This window comes from Ostrinia furnacalis, unplaced genomic scaffold (genome assembly GCF_004193835.3).
Source record: "Ostrinia furnacalis isolate ACB-3 unplaced genomic scaffold, ASM419383v2 OfSCF6789, whole genome shotgun sequence".
NCBI lineage: Eukaryota > Metazoa > Arthropoda > Insecta > Lepidoptera > Crambidae > Ostrinia > Ostrinia furnacalis.
Genome location: NW_021137028.1, coordinates 4,995 through 30,043, shown reverse-complemented (window position 1 = coordinate 30,043; position 25,049 = coordinate 4,995). Strand labels below are relative to the sequence as shown.

The 25,049-nt window shown below is 35.7% G+C and overlaps 1 protein-coding gene across 1 annotated transcript; it reads left to right on the top strand.

Annotated features, from left to right (window-relative positions):
* Nucleotides 1-1,522: 1,522 nt before the first annotated feature.
* LOC114362830 (pseudouridine-5'-phosphate glycosidase-like) lies at nucleotides 1,523-25,049 on the top strand (the record flags this gene model as incomplete). The annotated part of the gene is made up of 3 exons (XM_028318368.1): nucleotides 1,523-1,716; nucleotides 22,972-23,204; nucleotides 24,827-25,049. Coding segments are annotated over exons 2-3 (448 nt in total), but the record flags the coding sequence as incomplete, so codon positions are not given.

The following is a 25,049-nucleotide window of genomic DNA, read 5'->3' as shown; positions in this document are numbered from 1 at the left end:
CCTATGGCTTTGTGTATTCATACAATCTCAGAACAAACAAAGTAATAAGTAATTAGTTTTATCTAGAACCGCACTTAACAATAATCGCAATTTTCTACGATTACCTACCTACAATCTACATAGGTACATACATAATAGATAATTACCGGTATCTAATTACAAAAAACAATCGCTTATTACAAAAGTACACGACATGCACAGTGTGCACACTGATAAATCAAGTGTTCAAAAATGTAGAGTCATTCAGATGGTGACCTTCTAAAGAAACGTATAGCGATGTTCGATCTGTCTAGCGTCATCTGTCGGTGATTGATGACAGACGGGCGATTTGGAACAACTTGTCAGGGCTGCTATAGCCTCGTCAACCTCCAAAGCGAAAGCCAGCCATTTCAAAGCCGTAAAATCACACGTCGTTCGTCTTGAAAGGGATAAAACAAAGGTAAATTGACAAGTTTCCCTGATGTTTTCCAGTAGATTTCACATGATAACTACGAGTAGGTACTTACTCTTTTAAGAAACTACTTACTATTCTATCTATCATTTTAGTCAGTGCTATGAAGGAAAATTATAAATACTTTTAAGTTATGGTCTTTTATAATTGCACTAGATAAAGTGACGTTAAAACAAATTTTAATTTCGTGATCGCTTTTTGCAACGAAAATGTACAAAAATAACGCAGCAAAGCGATCAGGAAATTTAACCTGTCACGAGCTTGTTACTATGTTTATAGGGACTGAAATCTGATTTCTTAGTCTTTGACTAATATACCATCCCGTTATAAGCTAGATTAGTTATTAATCTGGATCTAGGTTGAAAAAAACTTACAAAGGCAGTAAAAAGTATGATGATTGATGAGGCTGAGTTAGGGATAAAAAGGCTCAAAGGAACTAAAGTACCGGGTTAGTAGTAGTTTCGCACTATTTTCCTTCGCACGAATGTGCGAAACGTCCCCTTTAAAAAAATTTTTTAGTAGGCGTTTCGCCCGGATTTGTCAAAAGTATTAAAAACGGGTGCGAATCGACCCCTTTGAGAACTAGTAATCGCATACTAATAGTTCAAAAAGAGTCGATTAGCACGCGATTTTAATACTTTTAATACATCCGGGCGAAAGGCCTACTAAAAAAAATTTTTTTTGAAAGAGGACGTTTCGCACATTCGTGCGAAGGAAAATCGAGCGAAACTACTACTAACCCAAAGTACCTACCTAACCTACCTTACTTTGACAGTTACGTACATAATAAAATTAATAAAAATATTGTATTAAATATTTAGTGAATAGCTACATACCTAGCCCATTTAAAATTGTTTAAATAAGAATTATAATAATGTAATAATGTAAACTAAATCTCGGAAAATTCTTTTGAAATAAATTTTTGCGAGTAAATATTGAAAATAAATAAATAATAATCTTATATATTTAAAATATGATAAGAAAACATTAAAATTAAATGTTTTCTTAACACACAGTTTAAATACAACTACATACTTATAAATACAAGAGTACAGTATTTCTTATGTTTGAGACGTGTAAATAGACGCAATGAAAGTCCACATTGAATATTCCCGCTTTTGAGCCCTCTGCCCCATCCATCCTCCGCCAAGCAAAAAATGTAAACACAATTTGCTAGTATTCGACTGTATGTCAAGTGTGTGTGCGTACAATCTGAGAATCGACCGGCCGGCAACAATTCCTCACAACAACACTGCGTCATCAAGGTTAGAAATACAACTTATTTATTTCAAAATTGATCCTAGTTAAATAATCTTAGAAAATAAATTCACAATTCGTAATTTGTTTGATCAAGTTATACGAAACAGCACAGACAGAACATGCAAACGTGTTACTGACAGGTAGTGAAAGGAGACAGAGCTATAAAGTAAAAGAGATAAATGTATGCGTTGTGCGGATAAAAATAGCCTGTGCGTGTGCGTGAGATGTCAGCGCGTGCTGTCACTGTGTGATGAGGGCGCTAGTAGCGCTTGACAGAACCGTTCTACAAAACCATAGATAAATAATATCTATGACAAAACTAATAAATGGTTGTTGTTTACCAATAATTTAAATTGTATAACACCGAGCAGTACGTCTTTTCCTTTAAACAATAAGAAATCGCAGAAGAATTTATTGTTCGGATATACTCTTCATAATATGAACTCAACATTTTGTCTCGTAAAATTTTTATTAGTTATTACCAGGCCTGGCTCACTCCGCGCGGTACATCCGATAATTACCTACAGCGAAGCGCCCCGCCGGCGGGCATTATATCAGTCGAGTGTCACGCGCGCGCCCGTCAGGACGCTGGCGTGCGTTGTAGTACCTAATTCTATGATCGAAGTATAATTTAAAAATGGACATAAAGAGAAAGAAATATTATTGTGCGGCGTTCGGGTGTTTAAATTCGAAAAGAAATCTACCGGATTTATCTTTTTTTTCGCTTCCCAAAGATGCTGAAAGGTATGTTGGCCATGTAGGTAATCAATAATTCTTAGGATAGTATAGGAACCTAACCTACCATGACTACTGCTCAGAATGCGTTCGTTCGTTTCAGCCAAATGTCTTTGTCCACTGCTGGACAAAGGCCTCTCCCAAGGTTTTCCATAATGAATGCGTACTTACCTTATACGTACCTCATTACAAATAAGTAGATTATTTATTTTTTCACTAGACAGCAACCCTAACAGCGTAAGAAGAGTTCAGAGGCACGCGATAGAAAGAGACAAAACTTGTAGGTGAATAAAATTGTAGGTACGTAGTGCTGTGCGAGCTGAATTCCACTGTATCGCGTCGTAGCAAGACTCGCATTTATTTAAATCGTCTTGCGGAGTAATCCTTCTGTACCTGAGCCCCGATTACGGTAACTTTTAACGTCAACAATCCAGACACGCTTCTCGATTCTGCGATACGATTGGTCGTTCAACAGCGTACGTCAGCTGTTTTGACCAATCGTATTGCAGAATCAGAAACGCGTCTGGATTGTAGACGTTAAAAGTTACCGTAATCGGGGCTCTGTACTATTACTTATTCTGTGTTATTACTTAGTAGCTTTTCCACTCTTTACAACATCATGGTAATTTAGATTTAGGTAATTTTAATTTTATGCTACCAGGTTTGTCCATACTAGTGGGATCATGGTGGGAATTTAATTAAATAATTAAAATGTATTCTTTGTTCTTAATGTCCCTATTATTTATTCATCTTGTCTCCACTGGTGGGGACAACGGAAACAAACCAATATTTCAATAAAATTAATAAAACTCGAAAATAACTATGATGTTATACAAATAATGTTATGTAAGTATACCAGTGTATAGCCTGACCAAGAACATAAAAACCCTGGCATAGAGGCGCGTCAATTGCATTTGATAGTGCAACACTGAGTACAGTCGTACCTGTGTTAAATTAATAGGCTAACTTTATGTATCAGGATTACGGGCTAATTTGATATTTTCATAAATTAACGAAAAACTATTATTATAGGTAACCTGGTTTAAATAAATTAAATGAAACCATCAATCGAGTTAGTAGGATTTATTTTATTATTCATCAATAATCAAATTCAGAACTTGAATATTCAACTGCAATGTCTGCTCATGAACGCTTCAAACTCGGTACTTCTTTCCCAATTCCATAAAATTCAACACTTAGAAAGTGACAAAAAACTTTAAAATAGGTAGTTGAAACAAACCACAGCTAATTTTCATAGTGGACTGTACTATACGATAAACATTTCAGTCAATTTGACAACCTTTGTTGGAAACATTATTCAATGAAAATATTGTCCGAACCTTTGGTATTTCTCTTCGACAAATACTTTAACACATTGTGAACCACTTTTCTTTCACGACTATAAAAAGATTTTAGCAATTTCATTTACAAAATCAATTGCGCACATTTAAAATAAAGTTTGTTTACACTTTGACAGCAATAGACTGACATGCAAGGTGACATGTCAATGAAGTTTTCAGTTACTGTTGCCATTAAAAGAAATTAGTACCATTAGTTTTCCGCAACATGGCGAGGGTTTTTATGTTCCTGGTCAGGCTATATGTTACTTTAATGTCAGCGTGAAGATGTGCCAGATACGACACACAAACGCGCAAATAGTATCAAAATACACATTTTAGGGCGCGTTAGGGCGAAAGTTAATCGACAGAGTCCTCGCTAACTACCCACCCTCCGAGCGATCCTACTCAAACCGTGCTCACGTGTCAAGGAATATTGAACATGTCACAGATAAATTCGAAAAAATCTCGAATCTATGTGTCCTAAAAGAACTCAATTCGGTTGTGATTTTGGCGACCCAAATTTTGTATTGATCTTGAATTATCATCATGCAAGGATTATTATTTAAAAAAGGACAAACATTATGAGATGAAAGTAACAGAAATACTAGGTAATTTGACATAAATAATAATATCTTATTTCAGAGGTATTCCTCGAAGCGCACCCATTTTGAGGTTCACCTAATAAAGCGCACCTAAACAGCTGTTTAGGTGCGTATAAGCGCGCATAAGCGCACCTATGTTATGTGGCCCTGGTACTTTTTGTTCATCTTAGTAGACACAACGTTCAAAATCTTAATAAACATAGGTCCGCTTCAGTAGGTGCGCCTCAAAATAGGTGCGCTTCGAGGAATACCTCATATTTCAGTAGAGGTAATTGATTAGGTACATAACTACTATTGTATTTACTTACCTTTGTAAATAAATCGCATGACACGGTGTGGAACACTTTCCCGTAAATGCAGATGTCTTTGCCGTTATTCAGGTCCTTCCAGTGCCAGAACTCGCCAAGATCGTTCTTCGGTATCTTTGCTCTCTTCACCATACGGCCCTGCCATAGTCCAGAATTCTGAAAAGATAGGTTTAAGTTTGATATTCAGTTGTTGAAATAATAGAATGACGTGTCACGCATAACAATTATTATGAAAATCAAATAATCTCCTGCTCCTGTTATTTTATTCTTATAAATCTAAAGACTTCCTTTACTCCTTCCATCCTAATGCCCATTCTTTTGTAAATAATGGCAACAAGTGATCATTCCAGATACGGGTCTTAAAATGCCATTTGTATTTGTTACAATCAATCAATGTTAGGAACGACAACGCAATTGCAATATTCCCGGGCAAACGAGACCGAGTTTCCTTGTATTTTTTATTGAAATTAATCACTTATGAAAGATTATATTGCGATGACGAACGTTTTACGGCCGCTAGACAGCCTGCAACGACGCATTCTGGCAAGACAAATGCGTGCTCATTTAATTTTGCCCGCTCCATTCCTCCGCACAATCGTACACGACAATCTCTTAGGCCGGGAACACAAGCGCAGATTTATTACTAGGCACTTTGTAAATTTAAAAATATTGGAGAACCACCCACGACTTATTAAGTTAAGACCATGACGCAACGGAGTTATTAAGTTCAATTTGTCTTCGAATCTTAAATTGTCTTCCTAATAACGAAGTAAATAAGTTAAACGTGTATCGTTTTTTCATGTTTTCTGTTAATTTAATTTTTAATTTTGTTTAAGTTTATTGTTTACGTTAAGTTATTGCCAACGATATTTTCGTAGCTTGAAGTGCTACGAAAATGGTCGCATCGTAGTCGTAGCACTTTTTATGTATAGAAATAGAGATCCCCCGTTTCTAAATTCAAAGGATTAGGGGGACTTCACTCATTGGAAGTTAATTATGAATGTTTTCTCGTACAGTTTAAAAGAAATCTAGTTAAAATCGACCATTGATGAAAGAAAATTCAGATAAGTAGTGTAGTATGCGTATTCTCTTATATTAAACATATTTCATGCGCATATTCTGAACATGTACGAGTACGGTTCGTACATTGTCAAGCGTGAAAAAGATACAACCGTTAATGTTTCTTGCTTCAGAACCTACCTTTGGGAGGTTGTATATTAGACGATTTTGTCTTTTAAAGTTCAAATAAGTACCTACTTATTTGACTAGTATTTATCAGTTACGTATTTTTGGAGATGTTATTTTGTATAATCTATAGCTCTTTTTGATTTATTTATTTATGGCAAACATTAACAAAATTCAGTATAACATCAGAAATTGGTTATAAGGTGTTGACACATTTCTTTGACAAGGCTCCACAACAAATTACTTCCCCATATACTTTGCTTTGTTTGCTTGTGAAACGCGGTGGTATTTTTTCGAAACATTTTATCAAAAGAAAGAGGTAACAGCCTAATTATTTCGACATCGAACGGCAGTGTTGCCGCGGGCTAAACATTTTTTCGAGTAGCGGCCGCGTTCTTTCATTTTATTTATTTAATAAAACCCTATTTCTTTTCAAATAAACCTAGGTAGGTACGAGGCAATTGAGTAAAACAGATTAAGGCTCTTTTTAATCTCAACGAGCAGTATTTAAATTAAGCGGATGCGGCAGAGAAAGCTCGGAGATGAGCAGCATTGTTTATCCCGTGATTATTGAGGGTGAATAGCGGGTTTCACTGTGCCTTGGAAAAGTAAATAAAACGGGACGGTGCCTTCGTGACGTAACCACACATCTATTATTAAGTTGCCTTTTAAAGCGGCTTTTTAATTGATTTAATCATTCACAAACTTTATTAAGTCCTTAGCATCTTAGAGGTTTGTTAGCAATGCAAATAACTTAAAATGTTTTTGTTCCCCTCCTCCCACACATGAGCAAAATACTAGCATTGTTGCTAAGAATATTTCAGGTTAATGCTGTATGTCTGAACATGTTGCTTTGAAGTAAAGCTCGCTTGATGCGGCTGAGATAATAATTAGGTTAGTATCGGATATTTAGGTATCTAATGCTCGTTTTCACCATCAATTCCTAATTTTTAAGGTAACTCAAAACAGGATTTTTTTTTCAAAGGGGTCATTTAAAAATTAGGGATTTTATGGTGAAAACGGGCATAAGTTTAACATGCGATCGTGTTTCACAAAGCGACTATAAATAGGAACTGAAATTCCATCCAATGAAAATAATATAACTATGCAAATCTATGCAAAACAAAACAGTACCTAACGAACGAAAAATTGTGCCAAGTTACAAAATGTGAAAAAAAAATCCACTTTTTAGAATAAACAGTTACTTTAAAATCAGTTTCAAAAATAAACTAGCCGCAATAACAATTTTGTACAAGCCTATTTAGGCACAGCCATCGCGGCATGCAAGCGAGTCATGCAATTTTCTCTTCAAGCTATATGCTGCGATGAAAACCCGTAACATGCACGTGGTGTATCTAGCAATTTATCAAAGCTCATATAGGCTATTAACCTCATTTATTTAGAATTAAATGTACAGCAATGTATGTATTTTATAATTTATAGGACATTAAGGACTTAAAGCAGGTTGCATTACAAATAAATAGAAACACCTTTGAGTTACGTTAACATTATTCAAAGATACATTTTGTCACGGCATGTGAATTTAAATAAATCCGCATCGACCATCACGCAAAGGACTTTACTTCACTGTTAAATGTCCTGTAATACTCACAAATTCCGAAAAAATCTTCAAAGTAATTTAGCCACTCGGCCAAATCCGTTTCCGGCGTAAATAGCCCCTTTGTAAAGTACCCTCAGAGTATGATCTTAAGTACGTAAAAATGTGGAACATTTTTTGGGGAGAAACAATTAATTTGGAAATAAGAGTTTTAAATTAAAATTGCTACATAAAAATAACTCATTTGCGAGCGGTATTTCGAAGGTAGATACAGACTGGCCCGGTGTGATGTTTTGTAAAGCACTTGGCGTACGTTGTGTGCGCCCGGAATAACAAGTGAAGAGAACAATACAAATATTGCGGGGGTTGTTACACATTAGCCGGCGTCCTCGTGGACGTGGCACCGGCGAGGAATGAGCTTCAAATTAGGTTTTTCAGCTTTAAATTGCCCGCGTCTTGCGCACGGTGGACATACAAATCTTTGTTTTGCGTCATATAAATACTTATCGGGTACATTAGGTTATGTACCGAGTGAAAGGTAAAATTTACTTTTGGGTTTGAGGGTTGAATATTTATTTTTATGTGTTTGAGTTTTCGTTACACGGGTCAGCTTACTCTCAAACGATAAAATAAGAACGAGTACATCATAGAGGTCGACGTGTGTTTTATTTATGAAAAGGCTTGGATGTACACCTCTTATTTTTCATTTGTATTACGAAACGGATACTTATTCCACTAGATACCTACAGCATAATTATGTATTATTATACGTAAACTACCTGAAGTAATCCAAAGTTACCCGACTACTAAACCTCACACGTTAAGCGTTACGTTTAAATACAGACGCACGCACATAATATATCTAATTTACTTGGGACACATTTTTCGAGTGTCCGCTGAAATTGGGTTAGGAAGCCAGGAGCGACGGGCGTGTCCCTCAGTAAATCTGTGTTCGTCCCGTTACATCGGTAATGTTATGTGACATCACCAGCGACCTCCTGCATATTTGAAGACGAGGATAAATCGACTCCTCCTAGCTTACGTTCGGTTCCATGTGTGAGAACGTCGTACATAATAATTGAGGCATCGTGACGCTTTGTCTAGAGATAATCTTGTAATTAACGTTTGTGTTAAGAGGGATCGTGAAGCTGAAGCGACCCGTTAAACAACTAAAAGGGGTGTTAAGTATTATAATTCAACAATAGATGCAAGATCGTAAGAAACGGATATTTCAGTTTGATTTGAAAACACTTTTCAGCCTACATCGTAGTCTCTAGTAATGACAACGTCACTGAAGCGAAGTTTTGAGCTGACACTGTGTAGGTTTCCTGTCGACACGATAAGAAGAAGAAGAATAGTCGATAGTAATAAATGAGCCATAAAAATTCATGACCGTCAAATATTAAAGTGCGATTTTGTTGAACGCTACGATATCTAGTCGTGAAAACTGCCTAGATAACATGACACGCATCAACGTTGTAGTTTTCCACGGCGGTAAAGTTCACGGTATCATGCACGCACGGGCGTTGCGTCGTACGGGCGTTGCGTCGTAGTATATTATAGCACAATATAATGACGTCATTCCGTGCAGATATTTGAGATATCTCGTGGCTCTACCATCCGATTGGACGATCGCGAATTATAAATCAAAGAGAAAACATGAAACATTAATTTCGTTCGAGTATTTAAAAGCCTTGAAACATTGCCCTCCCCTAATGATGCCATTAGACTCGGAGGAGACGGTACGAACGTATTCGGTTCGAAGACACAGCGTATCAACCCGAGATACAATTCCGTTTAATTGTGTTCAGGACTACATCACCCGACGGTGAATAATTAAATCGTAGGTGACGTTTCAATTATGTCCCATTGTAATGTGCGTTTGTGAGCATGAATTAAGTTGATAGCGTGAACTGAGAGCGCAAATATAAGTCATCTAATGCGTCGAAATCCGCACACCCAATCAACACATCGTTAGGGATATTGTATTTGAAGACGCTCTCCATAGAGAGCAACTGTAGTGCGTGAGAACGAAGCTTCATCTATACTTATAATAAATCTGTAGAGAGGTCAATTCTGTACATGAAATATATTTTCAAAATAACTATCAGGGGGTGATTAGTGATCGATACTGATGCCAAAAATGCAATCAGTAAAATTTTTGTCTGTCTGTCTGTCTGTCTGTCTGTCTGTCTGTCTGTCTGTATGTTCCTTATAGAAACAAAAACTACTCGACGGATTTTAACGAAACTTGGTACAATTATTCTTCATACTCCTGGGCAGGTTATAGGATACTTAAGAATGCCCATGGGAACGGGAATTAGCGGGAAAATCCTTTTGTATGAAAAATCTAAACCGCTTAAGTTAGACGCTTGAAATTTGGCATGCAGGTACCTTAGTAAACTCAAAGCTTAGTTACAACAGGATTTTGCAAAATTCCCACGGGAACGGGAGTTAGCTGGAAAAAACATTTGTATGAAAAACTCTAAACCGCGTAAGATAGACGCTTGAAATTTGGCATGCAGGTACCTTAGTAAATTTAAAGCTTAGTTACAACAGGATATTGCAAAACTCACGGGAACGGGAGTTAGCGGGAAAAAAAATTGTATGAAAAAATCTAAACCGCGTAAGATACATAGATGAAGGGGGTAAAACGAGGTCCACGCGTACGAAGTCGCGGGCGGCCGCTAGTTTTCAATAGAATTCTTCAAAATTCTCAATTTGCATAGATTCAGGCCTTTGATTGCTTGAAATTCAATATTTATCCCTCCAATCACACGGCAGAATCTATGAATGAGTTTGAATCAAGATTTGAGCTTTGCTTTGTAATACGGACCTAAGAGTATACGTCATTTATATTTTTTAACTCTCTATAAAATACAAAACTGTGCTTTCAACATAATAAATTAATGATTAAAGCACTTTTGAATGCTCTAACGAGTATCTAAATACTTAAAACTGATTAATAAACATTTCATCACTATAAATCAACTCAATTTTCACGGTAAATAATTAAATGGGTTCTGAAAATGTTGTTTCAAAATGCTTTGAGGCTATGCTAATTAAAACACCAATAACATGCTGATAATGCAATAAAATTTTGACCAATGTTATTCAGCATCAATTGAATTTAGTAGGTATCGGTTAGCTCACTTGACCTGTGCATTATTATTGGCTAAAAGGGAAGAAGTTAGTAATTAAAGAAATAATTGAGTATCGTTCTACCTGTGAAAGAACTTCGTGACCTTATTAATAGTTAGAAATTACAGAACTCTATTTTACAAGGTTTAATAGTCTTATTATTAAAAAAATAATTGTCAATTTTATTAAGATGATTCAAACAAGTTTTGATCTTCAAGAGCATTGCATAAATAGTATTGTTGAAACAACGGCAAATCTGAACACAACAAGCACTACAGCAAGATACGAGAATACCATTTAAATAAAAGTTAGAACTTAGATAATTAGAAACAAATGAGCGGTGTCCTTTACAAGTGAATAATGAACATTACCGGAACGTATACATAAATGTATTATAGGTAAGGTATACTTATCATCGGATGCCAACAGAAAGGACGCTGTAATGAACGCGTGCGGCGAGTTACGTCATCGCATTTCCACGCTAAGTGTGCCGCGGGGATGTTATACAAACATGGAGAGGGAACAAAAGTTATTTCGCCGTCCCCACAGTCTACATTTTGACTTGATGCTGCCATATTAGCTGGTGAAATGCACGCCAACTTTAACGGGGCTACAATTCTGAAGCTTTATACCGAAACTTGGTAATAAGGATGCTTGTTTACATAAACTATCAAAACTTGGTCGGTTATGCTAGTGGGTTATTTAAATGGTAATTTTATTTTGGGTCTATTTGATTTTTGTGTCATCATCTCAGATTTAGCGCGTTGTTAAATAATGCAATATACATATTAGGATAATTAACGTGACTTTTATGTTTTTATTATAGAGCTTTATCACCGCTGCACTGCTGCACGATTCTATTGTCGTTGGAGCTGGTACGCTAATAAAAACTAGTTGTTTGAAGAACCAACTGCGTTTCAGTCCAGTGGGGTGTGACATTTGAATGAATGTCACACCTTCAAGGTATTGCCTTGTACTTTAGGGTTAAATAGTACGGTTCCGTGTAAGACAGTATGAAAATGAAGCTTGAAAATAAGACATTTTTAAACGATTGTATTAGTAGAGTTGTTGAATAACTTGACATACCTTGACTCTCGGCTCCATCACGGTGATAGTGTCGTCTTCCAGAAAGTACACGATGTTGACCACTCGCACCCTGAAGTTCTCGTCAGGGTTGTCGTACACTGGCTGCTTGAAGAACGCGGTGAAGTTCAGACATCGCTTGTCGTAGTGCACCCAGTGCGGCACCACCGCTGGGAGCGCTGGCTGCTTCACTCGCCCGTACGTCAGGGACGGATCGTAGCTGAGAAAATAGTGCAGTTTATTCTATGTTAAATATTTAAATATACGTTCAAAGCGTTACACAAAAGTTCACATAGATTTTCTAACTATTTCAAACATACAGAAAAAACTACTCATAAAATAAGATAACATCTAAAGTACAAAAACGTAAAGACTAATTCGTTTCAGCCAAATGACGTGCACTGCTGGATAAAGGCCTATCTGCTCATGAATCCACGTAGTGTAACGTTTCAAATAAAAATGTAATTAAAACTTAACATGAGAAAAATCTCGTAAATTACGATTACCTATTGGCTGATTGGATTTTAATGCATTCTCATAATGTGTTTTTCATACGATCAATTGATTATTTTAAAACTGCACTGAGTGCGTTCAAGCAACACACTAGACGTCTTTTTAAACACATTTCTTGAAAGGTGAAAATCCTTTGTATTTTCCTTTCACAAACACGTGAGCTTATCCATTTATATTCCTGTCGTCTGGCTGTAAGCCGTTCTACTTGGTTTACCCTCCTCCAGAAAATATACTTTTATTTAGTAGTAGCGGTTCCACTCGAGTGAAATTCAGTTTGTCAGAGACTGACCTTATCGCACATAGGAAATTGTGTTCTTTTTTCATATAACAAAATATGTAAAGCTGTATCGTGTATGGTACTTTATCATCAATGAAGTGGGTCGGGCGAAGCAGCCTATGAGCCTTGCCCTTGCCCTACAAGCATCGCAGTGTGGGCGGCTCTGTGTAACTTGAAGATGTATTCAATTACAAAGACAATACCTACCTATTACATTACTGTAGTGTTTCAGATTATTATGCTATGTACCTCCTTTATTAGGCCTTTGATTTATGGGATGTAATTCTATTGCTCAACTACACGACCTTGACAATGGACTATGTTTTCAAAATCTAGAAAAACAACTTTAAACTTAAGTCTAAGAATAAACGCCCGTATTCACAAACGATGCTTGCTTAAGTGAAGCAGCAAATCGAACGCACAGCGTAGAATACAGCTCTGTGATTGGTTCATGTACACCCTGTACGTCCACCTGAGACCTCATAGTAATTTTCGTGAATACGGGCGTAAGAATTAAAAATAGGACACGTACTTAACTGAATCTTCGGGCACAGCAAAAGCATTGCTGTCCACATCGGTGGCAGTGCCTCCAGGCCCTCTGACGCAGGTGTCCGGGAACCGGTGGCCCTGGTAGTACCGCAGGGTGCTTTTGATGTGGTACTGGGTCTTGGTCGGGTCAGAGAACGTCAAGCCGGGGAGTTTGGGTAGTCCCCAGGCCATGGCTGAGTAAACAAATTATGGTTAAAGATGCTAGAAAGATTAGTTACCTACGATGCAGGTCCGATAAAAGTTTAACTTTTTCTGGGCAATTTTTCTAGTAACAACTAACCTGTAACATTGTCATCGGTACCTATAATTACATAAAAACATGAATATGGGTTCCTTTGTAAAGACTATCACTTTGTGACTTAAGCCAAGTACCTATGAGCTGCATCTGCTGCAAAACACATACATTCGGTACAAAGGATTAAAATACACTACGACCAGCGTTCTCTAGTAATACTATTGTTCTGAGTCTCTGAAGCCTTGCGGTCAGTATCCTAGTCAGTCCACCGCACGAAGCTGCTTAGTCGAGGAATTATAAATCAAGCTGCAGAATAAGTACTACTGCTAAGACTTGCGTTTGTTAAGACCCCAGGGGAAGTCGTCAACATGGAGGTAAGATTTAGATGTACGGAACACATGTAAATCTATACTTTGAGTTTGAGTTTGAGTTGTTTGGTAGTTATAATAGTTTTTGTTGCAAAATCCCATGAGAGTGATAATTTGATAGTTATTTGGTAAATTATTTTTAATCTATTGTTAACTTTTAAACGGGTTATTATGTACGAATCAAAGCAAATATTAACGCCGTAGAGCTGATGCCCTATCTATATGTTACGGTCAGTGGTAAATGTGAAAATTATGAATAATCGCCGGTTATTATGAATAATTACCGCATGATTTGGTAAATGTGATTAATATGAGGTCATTTATGTGTGTATAAAACTAAAGCCTATTTAGTTTTCGCCTAAGCCGCCTGGCTTAGGGGTGGCCCAAGGGCCACCCCCGCATATACAGGGTGACTGGAACTCAACCCGCCATAGCTAATACGCGTATAGAGGAGGTCATTTGCTAATTATTGAACCTTACTTTCTATGTCTAAAGTTTTATAGTTTAGGAGATATGTCAATTTTTAAACTTTTTTCAGATTTTTCCGAAATTTGACCTAAAAACGGCTTAAATTTTTTTTCTCGCGTAATTTCAACAGTTTTTTTTATTAGATATAAATATCGAATATGTCTTTATTCAAATAAAATAGATTTATAATCCAGATAATGATTGAATAACTAGTTACGAGCCGCCAAAGTCTAACAAAAGTACAAACCACGAAAAAAAATTGTACTTCGAATTCGATTTAAAAAAAAACTAATGGTGTTAATGGATTGCCAATAATCTTAAAAATATCTCTAGCTTCTCTTCTTTCCAATGATATATCACACGTTGTAATTAGATATTGAAATTAGTCAAAAATTCAAAGTTTATGGAAGAAAATGGAGTAATAATACAAAAATTATCAATACAAAGTTGATTTTGAATTTTTTTATAATGTGAATGTGATTATTATTTTAAATTAATTTTTCAAAAAACACACAAAAATAGTTATGAAAAGGAGTATAGCAGAAAATATGAGTTGTTTGAAGAAACTTTGTATGGATAATTTTCGTAAATTACTCCATTTTCTTCCATAAACTTTGAATTTTTAATAAATTTCAATATCTAATTACTAAGTGTGATATGTCATTGGAAAGAAGAGAAGGTAGATATATTTTTAAGATCATTGGCAATCCANATAAATTTTTAAACTTAAAGATAACGACTTGAATAAACGTATTTACGAGTAAACCTAAACTAACAGATAGTTAACAAAAAAGTTTTCAGTCTTTAAATCAGTCAGTTATACAAACATAATAAAATATAGCATACTCGTAGGTGAACATTATTAGTTTCGGTTAAGATCATTGCACTTTCAAATCAAATTAGTTAAAAAAAGGAAAGACTAGGCCAGTCTAAACGCAACGTTAACCTATTAAATAATTAAAAACTTACTTTTGTCTAAGAAAATAGGCTTTCAAGAATATTAAAGCTTCAAAATCGAAACTCGAGAATTCTCGAGCTCCGGTAATTTTTTTCTCGTCTCGAATGAAGCCAAATTTCTCGAGTTTTCTCGAGTTCGAGAAAGCTCGAGCAGAAACCCTAGCTATGGCGGGTTCAGTTCCAGTCACCCTGTATATCAACTGGAGGGAATGACGCGATTTCTACCTGATATCCAACAAAATTAAATTTAATAAAAATTTAAATGTAAATACTGTCCTAAAACACGATTAATCACTGGAGAAGTTGAAAATAGAAGCTAGAGTCCACTCTAGCTTTCAAAAGAGGAAGATCTTAATACAATTTGTGAAACTTTCTGGAATTACAGTTTCATCTTCTGCATAATTTACAAAATGTAAAGGTTCTTTTCAATGATTCACCCAGCGACAAGGATCAAAGGTTCACGAACGGCCTTTTTAATTTAAGCAACTAATAAAGCAAAAAAGCATTTTACATTTTAATTTAGGAGAGCGTCGGTTTTCTTTTGATCTGCGAAGCTTTCCACTTCATTTCATACATCTTGGCTTAGTCTGTATGCAAAGATTAGAGGATGAGGGGAAAAAATATAGTTTGCCGGAGAAAAATTGCGCTCTGGGTATTCCACTGGGGTAGTTTTTAATCTCGAGTGACGAATGGCCTGAAAAAGTGCCGCTATTAAAGGCACCGGCATCGGGGCGTAGGACTAAAGAAATAATTGTAATTTTATTCATCCACCGGCAGTTGTATTGTCAAATTATTATCATTTGCCGTAACCTAATGAAACACCTTTGTTTATCCTTAGGTCGCGAGTTTTCTTTCTGAGTTAGCTCAGTTTTTTAAACATTATAATTTTATATTATTATGAGAATTGGGCCATAATACAAATTGTAACGTCTAATTCCTATCAAATATCTATCTAAGAAGTAGGTATACCTAGATGAGACTGTACTTAGTGTAGGATATGTTTTGTTAATTTTAATCCTGTTTAATCTTAATATTCATTTAATTTATTACGGTATTCAACAGCTAGAATGATAGAAAATAAACAAGAAGCCCATGCAAGATTGAAGATCATCATCATCATCATCATTTCAGCCACAGGACGTAAGATTGAAGATAAATATCAAAAATACGGTAAAATACAAACTCACCTAAAACTTCTACAAAACGGTGTAATCTGCTAAACGTTTAGAAAATCTGCAAACGTTTAAACCAACTTTTAATCAAATTTTAGATTGCAGTATGAAAATACTATTATGACAGTGTCGTTGTCGCGTAAACAGCTGTTGCGTACAAGCGGCAAGGTTGCCCGGCAACGATGAAGTTACGCCGATATGACATAGAAAAACCCATTAAAATAAATCCAATGGAAAATTGCTCGTCAACAATATCCTTTATGTCCCCTGAATAAGGTCTTCAAGTTTGTTGCTATTTCGGCTACTTGCTGGCAAGTAATAAAATTCAAACAGGTTTGTATCGAAAGCGGTTTATTTTGATTATATAGCCTGACCAGGAACATAAAAACCCTCGCCATGTTGCGGAAAACTAATGGTACTAATTTCTTTTAATGGCAACAGTAACTGAAAACTTCATTGACATGTCACCTTGCATGTCAGTTTATTGTTGTCAAAGTGTAAACAAACTTTATTTTAAATGTGTGCAATTGATTTTGTGAATTAAATTGCTAAAATATTTTTATAGTCGTGAAAGAAAAGTGGTTCACAATGTGTTAATGTATTTGTCGAAGAGAAATACTAAGGGTTCGGACAATATTTTCATTGATTAATGTTTCCGACAAAGGTTGTCAAATTGACTGACATGTTTATCGTATAGTACAGTCCACTATGAAAATTAGCTGTAGTCTGTTTCAACTACCTATTTTAAAGTTTTTTGTCACTTTCTAAGTTTTGAATTTTATGGAATTGGGAAAGAAGTACCGAGTTTGAAGCGTTCATGAGCAGACATTGCAGTTGAATATTCAAGTTCTGAATTTGATTATTGATGAATAATAAAATAAATCCTACTAGCTAGATTGATGGTTTCATTTAATTTATTTAAACCAGGTTACCTTTAATAATATTGTTTCGTTCATTTATGAAAATATCAGATTAGCCCCTAATCCTGAATCCTGGTACATAAATTTAGCCTATTTTAATTTAACACATGTACGACTGTACTCAGTGTTGCACTATCAAATGCAATTGACGCGCCTCTATGCCAGGGTTTTTATGTTCCTGGTCAGGCTATATTTTCAGTTACTGTTGCCATTAAAAGAAATTAGTACCATTAGTTTTCCGCAACATGGCGAGGGTTTTTATGTTCCTGGTCAGGCTATACCTAACAAAGCTTGGTATAGCCTGACCAGTGGGTCTAGACAAAGTGCAAATTATAATCGCAAACCGGTCGATAAGTAGTCGAAAAGCCCCTTTTTTGTATGGAGTTTTGACGGATTCGATTTTCGATTCGATCAAAAAGTGCGTTTTGTCTAGGGGGGCAGGAACATAAAAACCCTGGCATAGAGGCGCGTCAATTGCATTTGATAGTGCAACACTGAGTACAGTCGTACCTGTGTTAAATTAATAGGTTAACTTTATGTATCAGGATTCAGGATTACGGGCTAATTTGATATTTTCATAAATAAACGAAAAAATATTATTATAGGTAACCTGGTTTAAATAAATTAAATGAAACCATCAATCGAGTTAGTAGGATTTATTTTATTATTCATCAATAATCAAATTCAGAACTTGAATATTCAACTGCAATGTCTGCTCATGAACGCTTCAAAGTCGGTACATCTTTCCCAATTCCATAAAATTCAACACTTAGAAAGTGACAAAAAACTTTAAAATAGGTATTTGAAACAAACCACAGCTAATTTTCATAATGGACTGTACTATACGATAAACATGTCAGTCAATTTGACAACCTTGTCGGAAATATTATTCAATGAAAATATTGTCCGAACCCTTAGTATTTCTCTTCGATAAATACTTTAACACATTGTGAACCACTTTTCTTTCACGACTATAAAAAGATTTTAGCAATTTAATTTACAAAATCAATTGCGCACATTTAAAATAAAGTTTGTTTACACTTTGACAGCAATAGACTGACATGCAAGTTGACATGTCAATGAAGTTTCAGTTACTGTTGCCATTAAAAGAAATTAGTACCATTAGTTTTCCGCAACATGGCGAGGGTTTTTATGTTCCTGGTCAGGATATAATAATTTATTACTTTGCACTAAAATCTTTAGAAAGAAGACGTTGGAAAGTCTTAAATTGATGTCCAATTTAGATACAGACAGTCAACACTAATACAATTAATTAGCTGAGACAAGTTAAGTACGCGAATTGGATAAACTGGAGATTCTGATTTAACGTCCAATGTAGTGCCACGGTAATGTAGTGCTACTACTTATCGCAACGAAATGTTACAAACGTTTAAAATTGTATTTATGTAAGTATAGAGAAGTGTTTGAAACATTGTTAGATCGAATAAACTGATGGAAATCACTTGAATTCAGCGAAAAGTACCAGGCTTAGGACACCCAATTTCGTAGATCCATTTTATGCGCGTGTCCGTTTTACTCAAAATACTTTCTATTTACAACTAGCTGACCCGGCGAACTTTGTTCCGCCTTAATGGCAGTAAATAAGCAGACTTTTTTTTTTAATTTCGAACGGGATGAAAAGTATCCTATGTCCTTCTCCTGGCTCTAAACTACCTCCCTGACAATTTTCAGCTAAATCGGTTCAGCCGTTCTTGAGTTATAAGCGAAGTAACTAACACGACTTTCTTTTATATAATTATATAGATGTGGTTAAAATGTAGAGAATATAATGCAGCGTCTGCCAAATTTTGTTCCGTAAAACGAGTGGATAGAATCTTACAGTTCTTGATGAAATTGCATATTTTATACGATAATACACCTAGCAAGATTTTGCTTGAGCTTCATAAGCCTTCCTCGAGTTTCATTCATAAGAGTAACTCATATATCATGAACAGAGTAATTTAACGCTTTTTTACCCCACACCCAAAATTCGCTTTTTTGTTAGAATCTAACATTTATGATTTGTTACATTGGATATCGTGATCGCTTCGCTATATCTCTAAGTTAGATAGGGGACGTATTTCCATTAGGGATTGCAATCCGGTCCGGCGGATCCGGTAATCCGGCGGATCCGGTGTGTTTTTGGACCTACCGGATCCGGTGACTCGACGCCGGATCCGGTGGCGGATCCGGTAAAGCAAAAAATACGCGAACGTGAACTGGGAAAGTCGAGCGCGCACGCATTTGCCAGATTGCTAGACGTGCCGCTCGTTCGACGTTTCTTAGGAGTCAGATTATTTCTTAAAAAACACTTACTTTAAAAGACTGTTTTGTTGATTTAAGCCTGTGTAAATTATTAATAAGAGTTTAATAGTATTATTACTTAAGTACTTTCAGATACTTACATACAGCAATAAGTGAGAGTCAGACTGATTACTAACTTTATTATTTAGAATTTTCATAATTTTATTAGTACAAATAGTACGTACTTACCAAAAATTACAATTAATACCGAAATATATAAATAAAAGTGACTTTATTTTCCATAAATACGTATTTTTTTTATGTACTTTAATAAATCTGTAGAGAGGTAAATTCTGTACATGAAATATATTTTCAAAATAACTATTAGGGGGTGATTAGTGATCGATACTGATGCCAAAAATGCAATCAGTAAATTTTTTGTCTGTCTGTCTCTCTGTCTGTATGTTCCTTATAGAAACAAAAACTACTCGACCGATTTTGACGAAACTTGGTACAATTATTCTTTATACTCCTGGGCAGGTTATAGTATAGTTAGGAATTCTCACGGGAACAGGAATTAACGGGAAAATTCTTTTGTATGAAAAATCTAAACCGCTTAAGTTAGACGCTTGAAATTTGGCATGCAAGTACCTTAGTAAACTTAAAGCTTACTTACAACAGGATATTGCAAAATTCCCACGGGAACGGGAGTTAGCGGGAAAAAACATTTATATGAAAAAATCTAAACCGCGTAAGATAGATGAAGGAGGTAAAACGGGATCCACGCGTACGAAGTCGCGGGCGGCTGCTTCAAAACTAAAAATCACTAAATACTAGACCAAGTAACTTTGCAATCCGGCCGGATCCGTCCGGATCCGGCCGGATTAGCGTCAATCCGGTGAAATCCGGCCGGATTGAAAATGATACCGGATTGCAATCCCTAATTTCCATGGTAAGGATCCAACCCAATACCTATGAATGAAGTTGTGGGTTGGATCTTTACCATGGAAATACGTCTTGCATAAAATTGCTTCAAATGCGTAGTAGAGTGGTAATCATAACCTATTCGATCGGTATGGTAATTTTTTGTAGAAAATAAAAGTCACATTTGTACAAGTATGAAAATCCAAATGTTAATGTTCTACTGTATTCATGAAGTGAACCCATTCAGCCCCCTAGGTTCCCAGGTCAGTGACATACCCATAATGTACCGTCGACAGCACATAAGACTACAATTTTGTTGCAAAATAGCACGTATTAGAAGTAAATAAGGTTGCTGTTCAGCTCGATGTGATGTCGTTCCGTACTATTGTAAACTAAAAGCTTGGCAACGGGACCATCTCCCCGACAGAATACCTACTCATGATTGATTACTGCTCTCCTGAGCTGGCGCGGGAAAAATAAAATTGGCTTTTAAGAGGCACATAATGTTGTACAGTGTAAACAACGTCCCCTGAAGATCGGTGAAAATTAATACAAGATGAGAAATCTTCAATAACATTTTTTGTTTCAGCTAACATCTTTTTTTACGAGAAAAAAGGTTAGGTTCGTATTTATTAAAAAATAAAAACTTTAAACAGTTTTTTTTTCTAGAGATCATTCTCAATTATTAAAGCAGCGATACTTAAAGCCTGTGATAAAACTATGGCTGCTTCGCTTCATCTTAACTTTAACCATAACTTTAACCAGTGCTTTTGTAAGTGTGACAGATTTTTGAGGTTTGATATAGTTAAAGTAAGATGGTACAACCCAAAGTATAGTTAAATAACAATTTTCCGCAGTTGAAATTTAGTCTTCTTCACTGAAGTGTAGCACAGAAGCCTTGTTTTCTATTCTCAATTTAATTAACCAATGGTACTTGAAGATGCTTTTGGAGAATTTAATTTCACAAATTAACTGTTCACTGGAATCAGGTTGAAAAAGTATCGTTTCTCGTAGTTTTGTTCAGCTGTTTATTTATTTACACAAATAATTGGTTGGGTTTTTGCAGATTCGTTTGCGGTCTGCTCGCATGTTTATTATTCGAGTAATTTTCGTTGCTTACTTGGAATATTTCCATTGGGTGTATAAACATAAACGTAAAAATTGTTTACCATAAAATTTTTAATAGAGCTGAATTATATTCTAAACATAAATTAGCATATTTTGGCGTGACTTCGTACTGTATCACAATCCTACTACCTACTTAGTACTTGATACAATACTCAATATTTTACATAATAAATAATTTTACATGAATAATTTCTTTCAAATATATTCTGCGACTTTAAGTTACATACCTACGAGTAATTTACAGTAAATTGTTATACATTTAGGTACCTATTTACGATTAGTAGTTACCTACCTTATGAAATCGTAAGATGCCTACTAACAAGAGGATACTTTGCTCTACATTATAACTTTAATAAAAAGCTAAGATTTTAAGCAAGTAACTTAATGTTATTGATAGTCACCTAAACTTGATATTCAGTAAACAGGAGTGGAAGTATAACGAGAGCAGAGTCTTTTATAATAACGAACCTCCTCAACAAAGCAAGGACGAGATATTAGGTTCTTGACTTTAATGAAATAAATATTCTCTTTACAATTTTACGAAAGCGCCCCTAATTGAATGGAGAGCAAGTGAAATTGTTTGTAGTACGAGTTAAGCACCTCTACAATTTTATTATTGGACTAGCGGCCACCCGCGACTTCGTACGCATGGATCCCGTTTTACCCCTTAAAGTTGGAGTTTCGTAAAATCCTTTCTTAGCGGATGCCTACGTCATAACATCTACCTGCATGCCAAATTTCAGCCCGATCCGTCCAGTGGTTTGGGCTGTGCGTTGATAGATCACTATGTCAGTCAGTCAGTCAGTCAGTCACCTTTGAGTTATATATATTTAGATTGCCAGCTAGTTAAACTCTTAGTTAGGCCTTACAGAGGAAATGGGCGCTGGACTTGTCGGTATATGTACGTACAGCAAGCATAAAATATACCAGCAAGTATACATATGTATAGGATAATTTTTTGAGTGTGCACTTCTTGATCGACCGAAATACATATCGTAGAAAAGTCTCCCAGCTTTAACTCTACAACATAACATTAGCTAGCTATTAAGTAACTCTTTTTTTTTCAAACAAAATTTTCAGACGTCCCTAGAAATATGTAAAAATATTTCATGAATAATATTATGTTTTCTTTAACGAAAATTGCATAATATGCTATAGGTACTCCACCATTATTACACCGTGTGTGTCTGCGGCAATTGATATAAATGAATTATTAAATAAAAGGGAATTACGATAGACTTAGTCATACGCCTAGAACTTTACACGATCTTGCTAATATAACAAACAAACACACGTTATAAACACGTCTACAAACACGTCTAATAACAGTCGCCTTTGGTTTGTCTATTTAATTTCCTTTATTTGCTTATTATTACAATGCTGAAGCCGTTTTGTCACGGTTTCTAATATTCAATGATCACCATTGTTAAACAAGTAATTACGTCTTAAATCAAACTTCCAATTAAGTTTATTATGTCGTCTCCCAACCTCACTCCTTCTGGTTTAACAATCACTAACTTAACTGTAGTTAATGGCCTTAAATCTATTTTTAGGAATCAAGATGGCGTATCTCCTGAAAACTATGTGGAGGAGTTCTATCTTGTCCCCCCTGAAGCGTTCAGGGGCCACCCTCCCGCCCCCCTTCGTTTGTTCTGAGGAGGTACTGGCGGCGAAGTCGGAGGGCAAGCCTATAGTCGCGTTGGAGTCTACGATCATCACCCATGGTATGCCTTACCCGAAGAATGTGGAGACTGCTTTGGAAGTCGAAAATACTATTAGACAACGTGTGAGTAACATTTATTTTTTTGTAAATTAAATACAAAAGTTAATAAATATGTGTGCATATTAATTTATTAATAATGCATGCACTTAAATAATTAAAACTTAATTAATTTACCGATTAAGACTAGGCGCAGACCACCGATTTTTAGTTGGCCGATAGTTGTGCCCGATTTTTAATTGTATGAAGAATCGGCCAAATCAAATCGGTGTAATGTGCGCATTTCCATACATGCCCATACTGCTCAACTCCCCGACTAAACTATCGGTTGACGAAAAATATCTTCTCAGATTTAGAAATTTAATAAACGAGTGGTCTAACATTTTTTTTGTTTATTTCAATTATTTCAATCATTAATAAAGGCAACTCTTTCAGTTCTAAACGGTTGTCACTGTTAACTTTAGTTTATATAATTTGTTTAGTTTTTTTTCGATTGTTATACTGACGTATTCAATAAAACAAAAAGAAAAAGATTTAAGTAATTAAAATCTACGATCGACCACGGTACACAAACCTTTTTTTTTTTTATGTGATAGGAGGCAAACGAGCAAACGGATCACCTGATGGTAAGTGATTACCGTCGCCCATAGACACCCGCAGACCCAGGACCTACATTCCATTTCTCCATTTATGTCCACATAGAACATAGAATCCATAATCATATTTCTAACCTTGGAGTGTCTGTCTGAAGCCACAAGGTCCACTCCCCCGGTTGTCATTTATTCATCTGCGTAATAAATTACTCGAGAACAAAAAGATATAAATCTAGAAACAAGGATCTCATACATTCTGGTATTTATAATTTACAGCCGCGGCCACACTGTGTCCTCTGGCCGTCCTTATTGATATAAAAAAATAATTCCAGCCCAATATTATGAGGTTTTATTATGTATTGAATAATAAAGCTGGAAGATACCTTGATAATGTCAAAGTTTATTGTCATGAGAATATAAAATATAAGATAATAAGACGAAATGATAGAGCTTTCAAAAATCGGTACTGCAAGTTACAGAAAAATAAGGCCCAAAGATAGAGTAGGTACCTATATTTATTTTATGCAAGACAAGGCAGGTATTTGACCGTAATCGCTTGTAATTAAGGAGTTCTGAAAAATCTGTACGTTTCCAGATTTTAAACTTATTTGTAACAGTGTTCTTAACTAAGAAAGTTATTTTATAAAAAAAAAATACTTTAACAACCCTTCTCTTTCACCTTTCTCTCTATAAACTACTTATCAAATAAACCTGCAATTTTACGTGATATGTTATAAACTAAGTATAAATCACTATTATAGATTATAGCTTTTCCTAAATCACATGCCACAAACAATAAGTCAGGATGAATTATTCAGGTCACGGGTTCACGACACTTCTTCCGTACTGATACAGGACATTCGATCTCAAAAGTTTGGAATCCACTGCACTGAATGGTTCTAATGTTTAAATAAATAAATCTAATAAAGTTTTGAATTTTTTTTTTGAATGTTGTTGTCATACTTCGGTACACTTAGAAAATAAAACTAAAATGGTTTAATTAGCAGAAAACATGGGCAAACGCTCCCAAATAAATAAAGATGTAAAAAACATAAACCAAAATATGCTCTCTAATTTAAATGGTCTAAATTACAGGGTGCGGTACCAGCGACGATTGCCATTCTCAAAGGCAGGTTGACCATAGGCTTAACAGAAGACCAAATCCAAAACTTGGGACAGGCCAAGGGCGTGGTGAAGGCTTCCCGAAGAGACCTGGCACCAATAGCAGCAGCTGGATTAGATGGTGCTACAACGGTCGCTGGTACCATAGTGGCTGCAGAACTAGCAGACATACCCATCTTCGTAACCGGAGGCATTG